This window comes from Ylistrum balloti, unplaced genomic scaffold, assembly GCF_031769215.1.
Source record: "Ylistrum balloti isolate Yb309-2 unplaced genomic scaffold, AGI_CSIRO_Ybal_v1 Utg370586, whole genome shotgun sequence".
Lineage (NCBI taxonomy): Eukaryota > Metazoa > Mollusca > Bivalvia > Pectinida > Pectinidae > Ylistrum > Ylistrum balloti.
Genome location: NW_026782364.1, coordinates 145,975 through 167,261, shown reverse-complemented (window position 1 = coordinate 167,261; position 21,287 = coordinate 145,975). Strand labels below are relative to the sequence as shown.

General features: G+C 34.9%; 2 protein-coding genes across 2 annotated transcripts; one reads left to right on the top strand and one right to left on the bottom strand.

Moving 5' to 3' along the window:
- Positions 1-641: 641 nt before the first annotated feature.
- LOC132556720 (low density lipoprotein receptor adapter protein 1-like) lies at positions 642-17,270 on the top strand. The gene is made up of 9 exons (XM_060221162.1): positions 642-791; positions 7,281-7,438; positions 8,161-8,273; positions 9,966-10,080; positions 10,711-10,806; positions 11,480-11,579; positions 12,008-12,093; positions 12,427-12,482; positions 12,868-17,270. Exons 1-9 carry the CDS (start codon positions 716-718, stop codon positions 13,019-13,021), a joined length of 954 nt encoding a protein of 317 aa, XP_060077145.1. The 5' UTR covers positions 642-715; the 3' UTR covers positions 13,022-17,270.
- Positions 17,271-17,913: 643 nt separating this feature from the next.
- On the bottom strand, positions 17,914-19,437 carry LOC132556726 (uncharacterized). The gene has a single exon (XM_060221167.1). It carries the CDS (start codon positions 19,435-19,437, stop codon positions 17,914-17,916), a length of 1,524 nt encoding a protein of 507 aa, XP_060077150.1.
- Positions 19,438-21,287: the final 1,850 nt, after the last annotated feature.

Sequence of the window (21,287 nt, the reverse complement as noted above, 5' to 3'; positions counted from 1 at the left end):
ATTCCAGTACCATGATATATAATTTAATTCCGTATATCAGAGACGTTTGATATATACGGATAGTAATATATAACAACAGTGTATATGACCTGCTTACTACGGTGTTTATTTAACATAGTAGACTGGTTTCTCTAACACATTGTTTGATTGACTGATGCTTTTGACGAAATCACGTAAATAATCAAAACTATGTTTAACCACCGACTTGATACAATTTATGAGGTTTAAAGCATGAACGTTTGCAAAGTTGATGCGTAAAGCATTTGATTTTAATTGCGTTAATGATAGGCTAATTATGCGTCGGTTTAATTCGTTTTTGACATTACTATGCGTTTGATGCAGATTGTTTCCCTTTAAATGCTTGATTCAGAATATTTACTTTGATCTATAATCTTATCTATACCTTCAGATTGTCAACCTCTGAAGTTGTGAACTATCGATTTGCAGTTATCATAGGGGATGACCTGTAGTTCATTCATAACTAAGTAATCACAGTCCGTAAGACGCTTCGGTATGAAAATACATTTTCTTCAAGCTTCTGATTGACTATGACTGTCGCACCATACTCTGTCTTGCCAAGTGAACGCCCATACTTACCATATTTGGAACAGGTGTAACCAACCATTCAGTGGTCTACAAATCGGATGTAAAAGAGGCAGAGATAAGAATTGTAACCGCATTCCATTACACTGTTGTGTTCTAGTTTGACATAAACATGGATGCTTTACGTCGTGCGATGAAGAAGAGCCCCAATGTGTTGCGGGACGGCTTTGGGAAGTCCCGACACAAGAGTAAGTCAAACTGGTTGTGACCCCCATCCCGCTTGGCTATATCAGTATTTTGGCCAATGACCAAACTGTCTCCTTCCTGCGTATTTAGTTAAACGACTCAATGTAGGGAGCACCCTGGCACAACATAGGCTTACCCTCTGAGTCAGTTGACGATAACCATATAGTATATATATATTGGGATAGGGCGTTGGCAACAGCATGTGTACTGTGTGTTAGATTGAATTCATTTATAGGCCTATAATGTAATCATCTTACCAATGCATTGTACCGTATGTAGTCTGTTACCTGAGCACTTATAGAACCTCAGCTGCGAGATTGTAGATGATACACACCTTATTTTAATGCCAGTGCTAGGATTGAAATCGGGGACCTCTGACTTAATAGTATAAAGCCAAACTCATCAAGCTGAGAAGTTCTGTCTAGCCTAGGGGTATGTTGTGGTTAGTATTTACCACAGGTACACCCCCACCAGGAAAGAACATGTCCTTGAGTTTCCAGGAGTTACAGTGATGCATGGAAGGTACTATTCCAGAATTCCAATATGGGTGCCAATTTGTATATTATTTTATTTAAATGTCTCTGTTAGGATTCAAACCGGGACGTCTGGTTTATTACTCTTATGCTCAACTGATAGAGCTAAAGAGAAGTTTTGACTAGCCAAGCAGTGTATTATATATTGGCTAGCATTTACTAGGATTACATAATTTATACACATGTAATTAATTGTATAGTGTTGGGTTGGGTTGGGTTGGAAGGGGTGGGGGGTAGGTCCAGTAAAACTCTGTGGGTTTGTTGTTAGCATTATAAAAATTGTGAAAACTTCTATTATCGAGCGATAGTGACCTTAATATTGAAGAAGTAATTAAGTTAAAAAAATATGAGACATCCTAAATTCTGAATCCAAACTTGAAATGTAATGTAAGAAGGGCGAAATATGAGCCAAAGAAAGAATTACACAGAAAAAAAGGCTGTAAAAAAGTGTAATAGAAGAAGTAGACTAGGTTTACCAGAATGGTAAGTATCCCAGACTTATCTTACAAAGCATGGCATGTAAATATTGGTCAGTCCAGCTAAGTAATGTCAGATTCCCAAATGAGGACCATGAGGTTTAAAGATTTATCGCAATAAATCCATCAGGTAACATTCGGTGCAATACTGCTTCACTTGCATTGATCTCAAATCTGGGACCTCCACAATCATTGATATTTTAACAAATGTGCTAGAGACAACCCTGGTCAACAGCAGGATGTTGGCATATATAGAAATTTAATTTACAATCCAAATCAATCCAAATTGAAATTCTAATCACTGAAACGAGAACATGTATTATGAAAATCAACAGCTAAGGTAGATGAAAAGTATAATGGAGCTGACATCCAATCTAATTCTAGATGCATATGGATGCTCTAGTCGACAGAACTTCAGCACTACAACTAAAAAGTCTTAATTATTTATAGGTATCCAACTGAAGTCTGCATATACATGACATAATAAACATGGTACAGGGTAGCTTCTATTCAGAGGGAACTTGTGAGACAAGAACTTTTTATTCACTAAGCCACGGATGAGGTTAAATGAAAATTTGAGATAATTTCCATCAAGCACATTGAAGTGGAAACCATCGAAAGATTGTGTTTATCACATACTGTTGATAGTTTTGCAAACTTTGTAAAAATAAAGTGTGTATGGGGGTCCATTTAATTAGACTGTTTAAGAAATGATAATCTGGCAATATTTTCACTTTTTCTTGGTGACGTCACATTACTCAAAAATGCACATGACACTGTAATGAAATAGTTCATATTTCACATCAAATAAAATTTAAGATAAGTAAAATTATGTTATGGGTCCTAGTCCACAGATCACATAAGAGTTATGTGATAGAGGTTCCCCAATGAGTGATGGTTATTTATCATGTGTTCCCCAATGAGTGATGGATATTTACCTTTTGTTCCCCAATGAGTGGTGGATATTTATCATGTGTTCCAAAATGAGTGATGGTTATTTATCATGTGTTCTCCAATGAGTGATGGATATTTATCTTGTGTTCCCCAATGAGTGGTGGATATTTATCATGTGTTCCAAAATGAGTGATGGTTATTTATCATGTGTTCTCCAATGAGTGATGGATATTTATTTTGTGTTCCCCAATGAGTGGTGGATATTTATCATGTGTTCCAAAATGAGTGATGGTTATTTATCATGTGTTCCCCAGTGAGTGATGGTTATTTATCATGTGTTCCCCAATGAGTGATGGATATTTCTCATGTTTAAATGAAACTCGAGTTTTTTTAAATTTAGCAAGTTATTTGTCTGCAACTCTGGTTCATCATGGTGCTATTTCCTGGTATAATTTATTTTATGATGTAACTGATCTGTTGTGTCATGTCATACAGCCATGTCATAAATATTGTAAGACACATGTAATAACACTATTTTGACATCATAAATAAGTCACGTCTTGATGACATCATGATCACATAATTGTTCTTGGAGTGAAAAATGTAATTCCCCGGTATATCTTAAAGGGAAATAATTTGAGAGTTTTCACTTACTTTCGGAAATAAAGTTTAACTACAAGTAAATAGGATTTTACACTCACATCAATCAGATCTAGACACCACCTAAATGCTGGTGATATAACAAAGTATTAAATTCTGTTAACAAATTCCATATTACATTGACACTAGTGTAAGATCCTTTCTGTGAATATTTTAACTGAATTTTATTTGTAAAAGTTCAAAATTAATAACTCTGTATTGTGATCAATTACATGTATTTGCATGGGCCTTATGTATTAAAACTATAAGACTTGGGAGAGGCCTGGACAGAATAACATTACTGAAACTTTGAGCGTCTGTCTTGAATCTTTAGATCTCAAGTTCAAATTCCAGTTGAGCTAATTGTACCATAATCCCTAAATAAATCTAGCTGCCGTAGAAAGAGCTAAAATGCTCTCATTCACATTGTCACTATACTGGAATGATCTTTAATTATAAAAAGCATCCAGCAAGGCTTTTTAACTATTTATAATGATCAAGTGAAATATGTGGGAATATAGGTATGAGAAAGTACACATCAGGTATATGTATGTCATTATGTGAAATAAGTCAAAAGGGAAATTTTTAGATAAATGAAGACAGTGGAAGTTTGCTAGTCCAAAAATGCTTTTTAGGTGCAATCTTTTTGATACTTTTACTTTGTCAAATAAATAATGTAGACTACTTTAACTCAGGGGTATATAGAGTAACAAACACCACTGTACTACATGTATACATGTTCTGTAAGGAGAGAAAGTATTATTGGCTTATCATAGTTACATGCTGCCAATGGTTAGTAATACAAATGCATTTTATGTATTTATTCGTGACATTTAGCAATTATGTTTATCTTGTATTCATTAAATTGCTCTGTGTACCGAGTTATTATGGGACTGAAGGGTTCATTCTAAATCACACATACAGGCAATAGATACAATTCTGCTTCATGTATGTGCTATTTATAGCTGTTTCTATGATATAGATGTCTGGGTTAGGAAATAGACACTATATATACAGAGCTGAGTGGATAGTTTGTTATCGTTGGATCACAGTGATGGAGTTTTCTGTTCTTTCATAGACCTACATATATTTTGGGGATATTTAAAACAGAGAAAAATTGGGAAGGGAGGGGCATGCATTGAGAATTTGAAAGTTAATTTTAAAGAGAAAGGGTTTAATTGTTGCATTTGGCCACTTATGGAAGAAAAAAATACCACAGAGTGCACAGCTTCATATACATTAATGTACTGCATGATCTAACCTTATAAACTAGAAGTCAGAACATGTACAGCATATACATTTGAAAATTGTATTATGATCAATTGAATATATATAACGAAGCACTATGAATTTGCTGGGTTTGGGAAAATTATCACTCATTTGTGGATTGTAATAAAAGCAACATGCTCAAAAAAAAAATCCTTTGATTTTTATACTGTAAATTTGTGTGTACTAGAGATAGTGAATTCTTTTTGTAAAATCAGACGTGTTGAAATTGCTAAGAAAAGACCAGATAATTTATACTTCACATATACATGTAGATCAGTCATTAATAATGCAGATCTATACGATATATTTCAGTATATGTAATGTAATGCTGTTGTCAGCCATCAAACAGAGACTGGATACATCATCTAATTGATCGGGCTCATACCAAACATACATATGATTGACTAAGCAATGTCATCAGCTAATCATCATAGCACTTCATGCCTGTCCACAGGTCTCTGTTGAATTCACTCTCACACTATAGCACAAAGATATTGGATTAAACTGTAATAAACTAATTGGAAGCATATAATTCAATGTTCATTTGAAATCCAACCTTCATTGTTTTACACACATTGTTTCTAAGATATTTGTATTCACATTGGCATTGAAATTAGAAGCAAAATAGAAAATACATGACTAAGTGAATTTATTGATTAGCCCAGTCAGCAGTTTTACAATTGTTGTTGATTAAAATATTAATGGGTTGAGTGTGCAGTCGTCATCATTTTAAAAAAAGTGTAAATTACATCAGTGATGCATGTATTCTAAAATGGAAAACAACTATTGTCTGCTGTAGAGTCAATACAGCATTTGTCTGCTGTAGTGTTGGTAGACGGTAACATTGATTGTCTGCTGTAGTGTTGGTACAGGGTAACAGTGATTGTCTGCTGTAGAGTTGGTACAGGGTAACAGTGATTGTCTGCTGTAGTGTTGGTACAGGGTAACAGTGATTGTCTGCTATAGAGTTGGTAGAACAGTGATTGTCTGCTGTAGAGTTGGTACAGGGTAACAGTGATTGTCTGCTGTAGAGTTGGTACAGGGTAACAGTGATTGTCTGCTGTAGAGTTGGTACAGGATATCAGTGATTGTCTGCTGTAGTGTTGGTACAGGGTAACAGTGATTGTCTGCTGTAGAGTTGGTACAGGGTAACAGTGATTGTCTGCTGTAGAGTTGGTACAGGGTAACAGTGATTGTCTGCTGTGGTGTTGGTACAGGGTAACAGTAATTGTCTGCTGTAGAGATGGTACAGGGTAACATTGATTGTCTGCTGTAGAGTTGGTACAGGGTAACAGTAATTGTCTGCTGTAGAGATGGTACAGGGTAACATTGATTGTCTGCTGTAGAGTTGGTACAGGGTATCAGTGATTGTCTGCTGTAGAGATGGTACAGGGTAACATTGATTGTCTGCTGTAGAGTTGGTACAGGGTAACAGTAATTGTCTGCTGTAGAGATGGTACAGGGTAACATTGATTGTCTGCTGTAGAGTTGGTACAGGGTAACAGTAATTGTCTGCTGTAGAGATGGTACAGGGTAACATTGATTGTCTGCTGTAGAGTTGGTACAGGGTAACAGTGATTGTCTGCTGTAGAGTTGGTACAGGGTAACAGTGATTGTCTACTGTAGAGATGGTACAGGGTAACAGTGATTGTCTGCTGTAGAGTTGGTACAGGGTAACAGTGATTGTCTACTGTAGAGTTGGTACAGGGTAACAGTGATTGTCTACTGTAGAGTTGGTACAGGGTAACAGTAAGTGTCTGCTGTAGAGTTGGTACAGGGTAACAGTGATTGTCTACTGTAGAGATGGTACAGGGTAACAGTGATTGTCTGCTGTAGAGATGGTACAGGGTAACAGTGATTGTCTGCTGTAGTGTTGGTACAGGGTAACAGTGATTGTCTGCTGTAGAGTTGGTACAGGGTAACAGTGATTGTCTGCTGTAGAGTTGGTACAGGGTAACAGTGATTGTCTGCTGTAGAGTTGGTACAGGGTAACAGTAATTGTCTGCTGTAGAGTTGGTACATGGTAACATTGATTGTCTGCTGTAGAGATGGTACAGGGTATCAGTGATTGTCTGCTGTAGAGATGGTACAGGGTAACAGTGATTGTCTGCTGTAGAGTTGTTACAGGGTAACATTGATTGTCTACTGTAGAGTTGGTACAGGGTAACAGTAAGTGTCTGCTGTAGAGTTGGTACAGGGTAACAGTAAGTGTCTACTGTAGAGTTGGTACAGGGTAACAGTAATTGTCTGCTGTAGAGATGGTACAGGGTAACAGTGATTGTCTGCTGTAGAGATGGTACAGGGTAACAGTGATCGTCTGCTGTAGAGTTGGTACAGGGTAACAGTGATTGTCTGCTGTAGTGTTGGTACAGGGTAACAGTAATTGTCTGCTGTAGTGTTGGTACAGGGTAACAGTGATTGTCTGCTGTAGTGTTGGTACAGGGTAACAGTAATTGTCTGCTGTAGTGTTGGTACAGGGTAACAGTGATTGTCTGCTGTAGAGTTGGTACAGGGTAACAGTGATTGTCTACTGTAGAGATGGTACAGGGTAACAGTAAGTGTCTACTGTAGAGCTGGTACAGGGTAACAGTGATTGTCTACTGTAGAGTTGGTACAGGATATCAGTGATTGCCTTTTGTAGAGTTGGTACAGGGTAACCAGGTTCTTTTAAATATTACAGAGCTACCAGAGGGTTACAATGAGAATAAAGAGGCTGTAAAAGATGGCCTGACATTCTATATGAAGTACCTGGGCTCTACTCTGGTGGAGGAGGCAGATGATGGTGAAAGCTATGGTGATGGGGCCAGCACTAAGGCTGTACAGAATATTGTCACAATGGTATGTAACAGGATGTGGTAATAACATTGTATTGATCGTGAAGCCAAGATGTGGTACAAACCAAATATCGGATATCAGAAAGGCATTACAGTGTTTTAAACCTGGGGTTTGGAATATGTCTAATTTATTTGTTGAATTATGTATTAAACCAAGTTATTTCCTAATCCCGAAACCTCCAGTTACCTTTGTGATCAATAACCACAGGATTAACATTTAGAATAGAAAGATATTTCCATGTCAGTGATTTTTAACCTTTTCACAGCCAAAAAAGTTAAAGATGTTCCTCAAGCTAAAAAGTGTGTCAATTTCATAATGTTTGAAAATGAAGAAAAAAAGTATCATCTCATATTTTTCAATTCCTGTAGAAAAACATTTAACACAAGGAATATCATTGATATTATGATTTGTATCCTATATTTTGTGGTTTTCTAGTATCATATTTTCCCATTGGACTCCAGAAATAAGGATATGTCAGTGCATGGTGTATTTTGAAGGAAACAATGCTTAATACAACTAACTTCTCTTTGTTGCTTCTGTTTGATTATGTGAGTTTTCTTCATACCCTATAGCTTCGATATAGCAGTTTTCATACCCTCATATCATACCCTATAGAGATCTTCTGTAAGGTAAATATTTTACTGTACTAGTTAAATTCTTATTATTAATACTTAATATTACAGTGAAGCAGGTATAATAGTTTTTTTGTGATCTTCGGTCTGCAGGCTAAAGCGTTGGGGAAAAAGCTGAAGAAAGTTGCACTGACAGCATCGCCTACTGGTATCCAAGTTGTGGATATGCTTTCCAAGGATGTTCTCCAAGAAACCTCAATATACAGGTAATCATCTCAGTTTTCAAAGAGTGAGACTATTGCCAGAATAGAATAACTGTTTCTTAATATATCTGACAATCTATACACTTTACACTGATATAGATAATTACATATATTTATGTGTGTATACAATGAGGAAGTGTCTCCTATTTCATCCTATCCAGTGAAAATGCCTCCCCTATTTTATCCTATCCAATGAAAATGTCTCCTCTATTTAATCCTTTCCAGTGAAAATGTCTATCCTATTAAATACTATCCAGTGAAAACTATCTCCTATTTAATTTAATCCTATCCATTTATATATTAGCTTTTCTGGTATAATTCTGCTGGTTCGTATATAATTAAAATTGTACATATTTCATCCTATTTCCAGTCTGTATATGATTATAGTTTGTCAGTTTTCATTCAATCAGATTCATAGTCTTACAGTTGTCATCTTATCCACGTTGATAAATTCTCAGTTTCATCATATCCTTGGTTGATATCATCTCTGTTTCATCATACCCTATAGCTTGTTTGATACAGCTCAGCTTTCATCATACCCTATAGCTAGGTTGATCCAGTCTCAGTTTTCTTCATACCTTATAGCTAGGTTGATATAGCTCAGTTTTCATCTTCCAGGTTTGATTCAGACTCTCAGCTTTCATCATACCCTATAGCTAGGTTGATACAGTCTCAGTTTTCATCTTCCAGGTTTGATTCAGACTCTCAGCTTTCATCATACCCTATAGCTAGGTTGATACAGCTCAGTTTTCATCTTCCAGGTTTGATTCAGACTCTCAGCTTTCATCATACCCTATAGCTAGGTTGATACATCATACCCTATAGCTAGGTTTGATTCAGACTCTCAGCTTTCATCATACCATACCCTATAGCTAGGTTGATACATCATACCCTATAGCTAGGTTGATACAGCTCAGTTTTCATCTTCCAGGTTTGATTCAGACTCTCAGCTTTCATCATACCCTATAGCTAGGTTGATACATCATACCCTATAGCTAGGTTGATACAGTCTCAGTTTTCATCTTCCAGGTTTGATTCAGACTCTCAGCTTTCATCATACCCTATAGCTTGTTTGATACAGCTCAGTTTTCATCTTCCAGGTTTGATTCAGACTCTCAGCTTTCATCATACCCTATAGCTAGGTTGATACATCATACCCTATAGCTAGGTTGATACATCATACCCTATAGCTAGGTTGATACATCATACCCTATAGCTAGGTTGATACATCATACCCTATAGCTAGGTTGATACAGTCTCAGTTTTCATCTTCCAGGTTTGATTCAGACTCTCAGCTTTCATCATACCCTATAGCTAGGTTGATACAGTCTCAGTTTTCATCATACCCTATAGCTAGGTTGATACAGCTCAGTTTTCATCTTCCAGGTTTGATTCAGACTCTCAGCTTTCATCATACCCTATAGCTAGGTTGATACAGCTCAGTTTTCATCTTCCAGGTTTGATACAGACTCTCAGCTTTCATCATACCCTATAGCTAGGTTTATCCAGTCTCAGTTTTCTTCATACCCTATAGCTAGGTTGATACAGCTCAGTTTTCATCTTCCAGGTTTGATTCAGACTCTCAGCTTTCATCATATTCCTCCTGCTAGGCTACATATGTTTCCTTCTGGTTTATTCATGTTATGATTATACAGATAATATTTTTCACAATAATATTTTGTTTCTTTATTTCAGAATATCGTTTTGCTCAGCTGACAAAAACCATGATAAAGTGTTTGCCTATATGGCTAGAACAACAGTGAATGAAACAATGGAATGTCATGCCTACTTGTGTCCGAAGAAGAAACTAGTAAGGATTTATTTTCTTTTGTATGTGTTAAGACTGCTGTTTGAATCCTCTTGGTTGATAGATAATAAAGACTTGACTTAGTACAGTTTTTACCTTGCTGTGATCTGATCTGTCCTTTCTTTGTATGTAACTCTGAGATTTCTTTAATGAATTCTTCTGAATAAGCACATGTATATCTAAATAAAAGTTCCATGGGACAAAAACATTAAGCTCTGAAACTTTATAGAAATATAATACATATATATAGCAGAAAGAAAATTGGTTCTGCATAAAATCCATCCTCAATACTCCAGGGACACAATCACTTTTGATGTACATCAAACAAATCTGCAGGTTGCATAACGTTATGTTGTAATGGCTTTTAAGTTGGGTGATGCTCCTTTGTAATCTTAATGGAGCCTATTAGCTTGGATTTGTCAGTTTTTCTCTTGGAACCAGCTCTAGACCAATCAAATCATTTTGCTTGTGCCTTCAATTTTACCATATGTTTAAGGGGTGCAGAGAGTGATAGTGAGAGTAACCCTTGGAGTATCAAGGATGCATAAAATCAGGTGTGAAGTAATTGAAGTGTTTGTGATTGACCAAGAAACTAAAGATGATGCATGCATAAGAAACCTGTCTTGTTTTCAGGCACAAGCTGTAACATTGACAGTGTCTAAAGCCTTTGAACTTGCCCATGATAGTGACAGAAATTGGGAAAATGAGAAAGCAACAAAAACTACCATGGTGAGTTTGATATATTAGAAATGTAAGTACTAATTACTTATTAAATCAGTCAAAATTAACACAAAGTGTAACATTCTGATCTTATTTGTCATGAAAAGATGAAATAATGTAGATTGTCATCAACATCAAACCTGTTGATTACCTGTAGTTTTTTGTTATATAAACCAAAATAAAATGAAACCTGTTGATTATTTGTATTTTATTGTTCTGTAATCATATCTGATGACAAGATGAATTATAAGAACATCAAAGCCTTATTCCAAACCATTAAAAATTGTTGGAAACATATTTCTTTATTTTGTTTGAAATTCTCATTGATACAGTCTCTTCAGTTTAATCAGAAAGCAAAGCCTTAAATTTATGTTGTCAATATATTTCAGTACAAAATTATAGCTGGTAGACATATCTTTTGACATGTCATGAGCTCAATTAGACGCTGCATACATGTTATTGCAGCAGTTATGAAATTGACTAATGTAGATTGTTTTGTAATGAAGCATGTACTACTAAAGAAAGATGAAATGAACTGAAGATACAGAATGTTTAGTTCTTTAACTTCAAGGGCTTTTAAGTAATATAAAACATTCTCATGTAGGAGAGAGTGATGTGAGTATACAAAATCATAGAAAACTATAGAAAGTCTGTTTAAAGAATTGCGTTTATTATATTGTAGAATGAACAGTCCAAACACAACAATAGCACCTCCAGAATCTGTGATCCAAGCATACATGAAACCTCAGCAAAGTCCATGTCTACATCAACTCACTCTACAGGTATTCTTAGTCTAAGAAATCTATACCAGTTTCCAGTTTTTCAGAGAATTGAAAGATAAAACTTAATAACTGATGGCCTTCTGTAGGATTTATATAAAGTTATCAACATGAGAACATGATGTTTCCCCAAAGAGAAGATTATTTAACCAAACCTCCCTTATTGTGTCTCAACATTACATTTTACATGTATTTGTCAAATATTGATACTTCTATGTATGGGAACATAGACATACATGTGTTTTTTTATTTGCGTACATTTTCTCTACCCCCTCTTTTTGTTGGTATATGGAAGAATTAAAATATACAAAAACAAATTATGCATTTCAACTCAAAATTAAGACTACACTATCTTTATATGTTGGAAAAGTACATGCAAAAATAGCTTATGTTTAATGAATTTATTGACAAATTACCATGTTTCGTTGCAGATTCTTCAGAAATTACTATTCCAAAATTAAGGAGTCCTGGCTCTAAATCTGTAGAATCTTCCAACACCTCTGATAGTGGTGAATGGGTAAGTATTCCATTAGAAAAAAAATTACACAAAATAAATCAAATCATTCTCTGATATAATTATGTTGTCATACCAGAGAGATTGACATCCTCTTATTTGTAACAGTGATTTGGTGCCAATTTTAGAGAAGGAAGGATAGAAAAAGCGAACTGTAAACCAATATCATTATTGGTATTATATATTGGTAGTACATTGGTAGCAGAGATACAAATACAAAAAAAGTTTTAACTAGGTCTATTAGAACCAATCATTTTTAGTTATGTTTATCTTTGTATATGTGAATGTTCTTTGTCATTAAAATGTTTCCCATTGTTTACAACATTGTTCCTATAGCAACAATTTGATGATGATGATGCTGCTGCTGAAGACTTGGATGATGATTTCTCCAGGTAATTTTATAATTTACATTAAACTGTCAATATGTTCTTATTTCATGAAATATGATAATGTATTACTGGTACCTGGTAACTCCTAATCTTGTTACAGTACTTAATAAAAAGTACACAAAGTATTAACCACAAGTTTTGATAAAAAGAGTACAACAATTTTAGCATATTAATGTGTTTTTTGTAATCAAGTATTATTGCAAAATGATTTTGCAGTAAAAATACCTTCTCCTCATACTTAATTATAAGTATTGGTACACATCTTCATTGCTAAGTCTATGGCAGAGCCTTAGGGAATAATTCATATGTATATGAAGCTGTATTTCTGTAGGCATATATTTTCTCCAGTAGTTTAAACCAGATTTACATTCAGTATATTTCTTTGTAGACTGGCAGAGAACCGTGTGAGGCCTGTACCTTCATTTAGAACTAACCTTTGTCAGGATGATCTCGACGAGAGTTTGACACAGTATTTTGACAGTAATAGGTGTTTAGAGGAATTCTCCAGGACTAAATCTATGGAGGACCTCCTTTGCTTATGAGGGAGTGTTACCTGTATAGTAGTTATCTTCAAATGTATTGATCACCAGGAACTCTAAAGAGTCGATCAGCTCTGTTAGAAGGTTCACCTTCAAAAGAGCTGTAACAGCAACGTTGTGCTCCTGCAGATTTTGTGTACAACACCTTCACATTTTCCACATTCATCATCAGATATCATTTTTCTTGCTTTGTGTTACAAAGATGCCATATTTGCACTAGATCGTAACATCTACTCATCATGAAAATAACAAAACCAGTGATGCACCAAATGTATGTGGATGAAAATAGCCACCTAGGACTACAAAGGTCTTCCTCAATTTTGAGATTAAAGATATTAGAGCAGTTGATTATTTTTAGATGCATTTCATGGAGTACAGGATGGCATCTTGTGATTGAAGACAAGAAGGCATCTTTGCTGTATGTATGAGGTATTTGTATATTGCCAGTGTTTTCTGAGGGACTTAGGATGTAATGCAATGATCATCTTAATTTTCTTCCATATTCCACATCTGGAATTGTGTAATTTATGTCTCTTTTCCTTAGTTTTGATGTTTGGCATTTGTGTTGACTAACAAAGTTTAAAGGAGATGAAAGTGCTAGTTATATGTTTCTTTGCCTTTAAATTGTTTTTGGAATTTATGCAAAGGTTAGGGACCTGAAAAATGTAAATGAATGGTATCAAAGTTTACATTTTGAAATTTTACAGAAGTTATATACTTCAGAATTATAATGGGAATTTCCTCACTAAAGATTGTCTCCTTAATTCCAATAAGATTTCAGGGGAAAAAAATTTAAAGCAATACATTAAAGAATGTTTGTCACATTGAGACCAGTCAGTATAACGCTGTACAGTAACAGTATTTTGCAAGAAATGATAGGTATATGTCTCCATTAGATAGAATTAGATAGAAATGGATTGCAGGGTAGACTCTGTCATTACAAAGGACAGAGTTCCAGTGAAATTAAAAAATAATTGAATGATGTTGACACAACATTAGTCTTCAATACTATTGGCGTGTGTTTACACATCAACTGCTGAATTTCGTATCGAACATGTTTTTGGTGATATTATTTTGTGCTGTATTAGTGGTTATGTGGTGTATGATGTATGCTTGTTATATTGTGCTGAGTGTGAATGTTATTATATGTCATGTATATACCTAAATCACAACAGATTTTGTTTAAGGAAAAACTGATCTGGGAGGTAATGTGTATAATCTCTAGTATTGACAGTGAAAATGTCAACATATGTTTCCACAATTAGAGGAGTTTGTTTCCTTTTAACTTTTTAACTTTTAAGTGATCTCTACATGTCTAAAATAAGACAAATAATCTTGTTTAACACACCCAAATGTATTTACCAGAGAAGTGCTTTTCAGCTTGATAATTTCGTAATCACTATATGTATGATAAATGGTTACCTGCTATTTTTATGAAGTCATTATCAAACTATTATCTTTTCATTCTCTTAGATAAAGTAAATCTAATGAAATCCATTTACTGGTAGTAGGTACCTGTTGACATTGAATACGTTGACAAAATTTAAATAAAAAAGTCTACAATTACCTATTTCTTGTAAAATGTATATTAAACCCATGTCTGTATTACATTAACTTAAGCAAAGAAATCAAATGCGTGTTCCCTAGTCTTAACTTGAACCTTAGTTCACTCTATAATAATTTAACTTGTAGTATGTAACCCTAAACCTAATCTTTAACTTGTATCATTAAATTGACTATCAAACAGTCTTAGTTACTAAAATGCCATGCATTGGTGTTGCTTCACGTTTTTTTTATATCTTGGTAATGGTAGAAATGAGATCTGTTGTATCATACGGACACCTGTCTTTGTTATACAGAAAATGTACTGGTTAGGGTTTTAATGAAATAGGATAATATAACAACCCTGATATTTTTCTTGCTGTTTAGTGTTAGTATGAAATGTAAACTATCTATTTGGACACCAGAAAAAGCAGGTATTATTATTATTATGTAATATTATAAAGATATCGATGTCACAAACAGTGGATCACCAATCTATCAGTGTCTGACTTACTCGGAAGTATGTAATATTTAGTATACTTTTTTTATATGTTAAGAATGTGGATGTCCATAATTGTCGGCCTTATCTGTCCTGTTAGTCCTGTTCAATCGTTTCACAACCCGTCCTGAATCAATTTCATCATTCTGGGGGCATTGGCTATAATGTTTTAGATCAAAGTTGATATAAAGATGGAGAATTTAGATGATAAAGAGTGAATAGATCAAATACAATTAGAAGATCATTAATTAAAATGTGATGATACATTTCATGTAAAGTACAATATTTAGCATTAAATTTTAAAGTTTAATAAACATGATCAATAAAGAATGTTGCAATCCTGTTAATGCTTTATATCCAAGATTTTAGGGAAAAACAATTATGGTAAGAACATTGAAGTAATAACTGTGATGTATGTAGGGTGACAGTATAATCTATTTATTATTATGTTGTTGATCCTGGTCTGTTTGTTGTACTGTATGTGTATACAGAGTTCAGATGTTTAATATAAATGTTGATGATTGTACAAGCTGAATATTACTCTATAGGTGATATGTATTAGTACATACTTCACACCGTGAAATTATTTCTTGTTGTATAAATAAACAGTTTCCTTCAACCTAAAGAAATGCTCAACATCAAGCCTTTAGACTTCAACATTTTAGGAGTATAATGGTGTTGTGTGTAATGCCATGTTATTCAACATTGTATGCATCATCTTCAGGATAAGATGTATAGATATAGAGAGGAGCAATTTCTCAAGAAATAGTGTCACTAGCTATATTATGTTTTGTTCAACTCTAACCAAGTCATCAAGACAGTTTACATAAGGAATCTGAACGCTCTTTGGTACCTCTGCTGGTGTCAAATTCATAATTCTCTTGAATAGATTTAAAAGATGTTGGAGGGTCAGTGTCAGTTGATGTGTCAGTATGTTTAGTAGACTTTGTACAATTTCTCATCAATTCCTTCAGTAAAAAGAGGTGTACTTGTCCATATTTGTTATGGTTTCTGATTATTTTCACCATTACCATCAACAGATCATATACCGTCTAGGTTTGGACAGTGTCAGCTGATGTGGTTTGAAGTGCAGTAGACTTGACTTATTGACCATCATTTGAGAAATAATGATGTATTGTAAGAATTTCACGTTATGTGATTCATTGTCTGATAGTTTTTCAGTTTCCTTTGCTTTAAGTACAACTGGTTGATGAAATGCTCAATTTCCTGTTAACTATGCATAAGTATTGCTATCTTGTGTTATAGAGCACTGATATCGAGTGTATAAAAATATGTGGTAAACATACTTTACTGGTAAATCAGTGGTACCTATCCTGTTTTTGTGTAGATCTGGTGCCATGTGTTCATGGCTTTTGGACCCCTCATACAGATATGAATGATTCTTTGTTGTGTTGTACTGGAGGACTTATCTAAGCATATGCACAGCTAGCTTCATATAAATGGCAGTTTAACATAAAAGATATAGATGGAGACAGTGTTTCCTCTTTTAGGCCCAGTTCTCCCTTCAGACTGTACTATTTCTGCTATTTTACTTGAAACCAAATCTTTCTTCATGCAGAACTGGTTTCTCCACAGCTTATAACTTGATTATCATGATTAAGGTAAATTATTTTTTTCATACATAATGTTTTTTCTCGAGGTATGCTGTCTATGTATAAATGAACTGAGTTATGATTTGAACATCCAAATTGATGGGTGTCCAATGGTTTGATGAAAATTCACCAGTAAATTATAGACTACGATTTATACTTTACTTATGGTGCATAACTTTCTGAATATAGGAAACCAATTAATAGAAACATTCTATCTCATTTCAAGGACAATGATCAAATAATACTTTACTTAAGTTAGATCTCCAGAGTTTTGTGAGAAATGACTAAGAAGTGGAGTTAGATCTCAAGGGTCGTCTGAACTGTAAAAAGACTGAAGTTACATGTAGAGAAGCAGTTTGTATATGTTGTGCTTTAACAGTCCCCAGTACCAGTATTGTTATACCTGTACAACAGAAAACTTTTAGAACATTAAGATAAACACTTTGTTTACTGTGTGTATTGATTTCCATATAGTTGGGATTCCATTTGTAGTAGTCATAATTTTGTTGCAATATCTGTGCTATTATTATTTTTCACTGTTATAATAATTTGCATTCTTAAACATGCATTTTTTGATAATAAACTGTTGACTTATTAATATGAGTATATATTTTATCATTTATACAACACCGAGTCGTCTCCCTTCTCCAGTGATCTTGTAATGGAAACACTACATATACTATATAATCGTTATTTCTCGATTGTACATGACGGTAAAGGCTACACTAAAAAAAGCTTACAAAGAATATATATTTGGCAGTGAACGATTGAGATGTTCTTCAGAAGTTTACACAAGATACTACATTTGGTTGGCAAGCTCATTGGATGAAGCTGATAAAAACTAAAACGAAATATGGTTTCCAAAGTCTAAAGGTCGCATGTGCAAATTGAGGATGGAAGTTGGCCCTATATCTTCATGATCCAGACAAACTTGAGATTTTCACACGATGAAGATATCCATATATCTCAAACCAGCTTGACATGAAATGTTCTTGGAACGAGAAACGAACATTTTCTAAAAAGCTATCCGGCTACAAAGGATGAAGTCCAGAACCAAACAACGTACATATATGGTACGGTTGAATACCGTTGAAGTCTTGTCAAATGTTAAGTAACCGAGATTCATTAACACAGAGACATAACACATGATACATACGTGTCTGATAAGCGTCAATTTGAGGTGACCGAAACTGATTTATTTCCTTAATCACCAATTAGCAGATTTTCCGGTTTATCTAAAGTCACGTATATAACTCTGGTTTCAGCATTTTGATCCTATAGTTTGGGTAGTTTCGGTACCTGAATACTGCCCACACCTCCTCAATGCCGTTGATGCTGAGTGCTACGACATGCCATGGATCACTATAAATGGATTTAACATCCCCAGTGCTGTTCATGATTAAGATGGACTTGTTTTCATAGTCAGCGAAAAGAAGATTGCCCGTCGAATCAAACGCCACATCACTAGGGTGGAACGCTGTTGAAGCACTTTCTGGATTGGTACCTTTGTCTTCTTTGTTATTGTAATAACGATACTGTTCTTGGAATTTTCGATCAAGTACCAAAATGTGAGGCCTTCCTTCACCATCATGCTCACGGAAATCTAACTCGACAACTGCTATCCTCCTAGTGTTTGGGCAGGCAGCGACCTTCGTGGCTGTTCTAACATTCTTGCAAAGCAGGACGTTTCCTTGAACGTCACAACACACAAGTTTACAGGCCATTCCTACAACTATGTTGCTATCTTGTGTCACGCAGAGGCATCGCGGTGTTGAAGAAGTTGTAAACCTCTGGATTGATGAGTCGTCTGCTTGGAGCTCCATTATGGCGTTGTTGCCTCCTGAACATGCCCACACATTACCAGTTACGGGGGACACACTGATGTCATTGATACATACTTTAAAACAGCTTTTTTTAATTCTATGTTGATCGTTTATTTCATAGATAGATGATACTTCATTGCTACAGATCCACGCACCGTTTTCTCTCTTTGCACTTATTGCACTGACATTGAAGGGTGCATTTCGCTGGGTGACTTCTTTCAATTGTGCCAATGTTCCCGTCGAGGAATCGTTTTCATTATCCTCATGTATAGAAGCATACGTCATTGAATACCCTGCAACAATCCGCTTCCCCATAGCAAGGTCGAGATATCCTTGAGGATGCATGTTTGGTGTAAATGCCAGGCTACACAAGTTCAACTCCGGATTTGGTAACGGATAAAGTTCCTTCTCCGCGTCAAATATTTCAACATCACTTTCAGTTTCTAAAGCAACTTGACATTTCTGCACCAGTATAGTTAGCTCCTTAATTCTCTTTTCCATGTCAACTTTATATTTTTTCAATCGACTTTCATTTTCTCGCTTGAGTTCTGTACATTCAGAAACTATTTTCGTGACGATAATGTTAATTTCGTCCTTCATTCGGTTCCCTTGAATTTCAAGTTCTTTCTGATGAAAATTGAATCTCCTTTCATTTTGTTCTATCTTTTGTGTAATAGAACCGATTTCTGTTTTGAGATTGACAATATCCTGATGTTCTGTTCGGCGAATGAACGACTGAATGTTGCCTTTCTTAGTAGTAATGACGTCAGCGATGTTGTCCAGTAAGTGTCCGCTGTGAACACTGGCAATGCACCTAACACATGCTAGCTCCGAGCACTGTCGACAGGCGAGAGTTACTTCCGTATCGTGGTGATGGGCGCATATTGAGCTGCCCTTCACTCTTACTGGTATCTGCGCCCAAACGACAGATTTTGACGTCATATTGTTGCTGTGTAGACCTGTATCCAAACCCTGGAATCATTCACATCAAAAAGTCTTCAGAAATTCAATATATGCAGGGATATTTACTACGCCAAACTATCACCTATATCGATGAGCGCATGCGCAAATATCTACTGGCGTCTGGCCCGTGTACACGGAATCACGGATGTCGTCTGCTGAAGAGGATCATTGAAATATTTTGCAGCGAAACGACGTAAAATCAAACATTTGAAGACACAACCGTTGAGTCTCTTCCATAAAAAGCATAGTGGTGGTTGTTATTTGTTTTAAGTGTCACTTATACCTTTTGTTATCACGGGCGTAGCTTACATAGAAAGAAAAAGCCTGGACTTACACATAAAAAAATACCGTGCATAGAGTATGTCGGACAAAATTACAAAACTAAGGTTGAAAATAAATATCAGGGATTGAAATAAAAAAAAAACTGTCTCAAAAAACGATTCAAAACAAAATCATGATACTTAGACCCCTCGTCTGGGCTTACACATTTCTGCTGGGCTAGCTACGCCCCTGGTTATTGATTGGTATGTACGTTGATGTGCAACTTTCTACTCTAGTAATTGTGCTGGTGTACAGGTATCATTCTAGCCACCCTTTATTCGATGTTGAGGTGCTTCACACTGGAAATCTCTAAATCAATTATTTACCTTTTTTTGGATACGGATCAATAAACAAATTCAACACACAGATGATAAATATAGTGGTCCAGGGACGTATAATACAGATTTATTATGTATTATACGTCCCTGGTGGATCCAATGAAACACAAACTTAATATAGACCGACTGTCCTCAGTTTTAACGACTGTTTGATATATAAGCAAAAGTAGAGTATCAGCTTTATCGTCTGTACTCTATCTCTGAAGTATTATTTTTAGTGTGACTGACAATTTAATTCTATGTTATGTTCACAAAGACATTCAGAGTTGTCTAAAAACATTTTTTTTTCGCAACATCTAATAATTTTTGTTGTTTCTATTTTAGTTGATATTTGAAATTTATTGAAAAGATACTGTATGTTGAAATCCATACTTATCAAATATAGACAACGTTATCTGTAGGTAGCCATGTGTAAGAATACATTTCATTTGAATCATCACGCGTAAGCTGATATGAAAGAATGTGTGAACGTAAACGTGCATCACGGACTAAATGTCCTCTGTCTAGTCACCGCCAACTCCGACATGGCAACAATTTTCCTTTTGTTGATACACTCCATATTCAACGGACGCACGTCTTTCTTACGCGCTAATACCACAAAAATATAAGCAAAAAGTATTGATAGTACTTAGTAAAAATTAAACCCAAAACGGAAAGGTAACACTTTATGTTGCGATTAGCTTCTTATTTCCTTTATAATTCTATCGATAAAGTATGAATAATGTTATTGTTCAGTTTGGATAAATCTGCTGTCAGGGTATTTTTTTGGTATAATTTTGGTAACCTCTTGGATTTTGTTATGTAAACTAGTGCCATTTTCTTATATTGCCGTAATTTTCACTTATTTGCAAGTATTCGATTGGAATGAATTAACTCGAATTAGAATTTGTTGACATATTTTAAAGCATATTAAATTACTACAATGTTCATGAATTTATTGGCAGGAAAATAGGCACCGGAATTGCTGTATGTAAAAACTGAAGTCTTCCTTTAATAAAAGTGTGACGAAATTTTGACAACCTTGTAACCATCATATATATATATATATAATATAATTAAGATTATAGGGAATTTTTTTTTTCTTTTTCTTTTTTATTTTTAAAGAATTTTCATTACATATGACAAAAAAAAAAAAAAAAAAAAAAAAAAAAAAAAAACACCCACACACAT

Excerpts from the sequence above, each read along its gene's own strand:
- LOC132556720 (XM_060221162.1), top strand. The coding sequence starts at position 716 with ATGGATGCTTTACGTCGTGCGATGAAGAAGAGCCCCAATGTGTTGCGG. Across the intron at positions 10,081-10,710 it reads TGTGTCCGAAGAAGAAACTA|GCACAAGCTGTAACATTGAC; the intron begins GTAAGGATTTAT and ends TCTTGTTTTCAG. Across the intron at positions 12,483-12,867 it reads TTGGATGATGATTTCTCCAG|ACTGGCAGAGAACCGTGTGA; the intron begins GTAATTTTATAA and ends ATTTCTTTGTAG.
- LOC132556726 (XM_060221167.1), bottom strand. The coding sequence starts at position 19,437 with ATGACGTCAAAATCTGTCGTTTGGGCGCAGATACCAGTAAGAGTGAAG.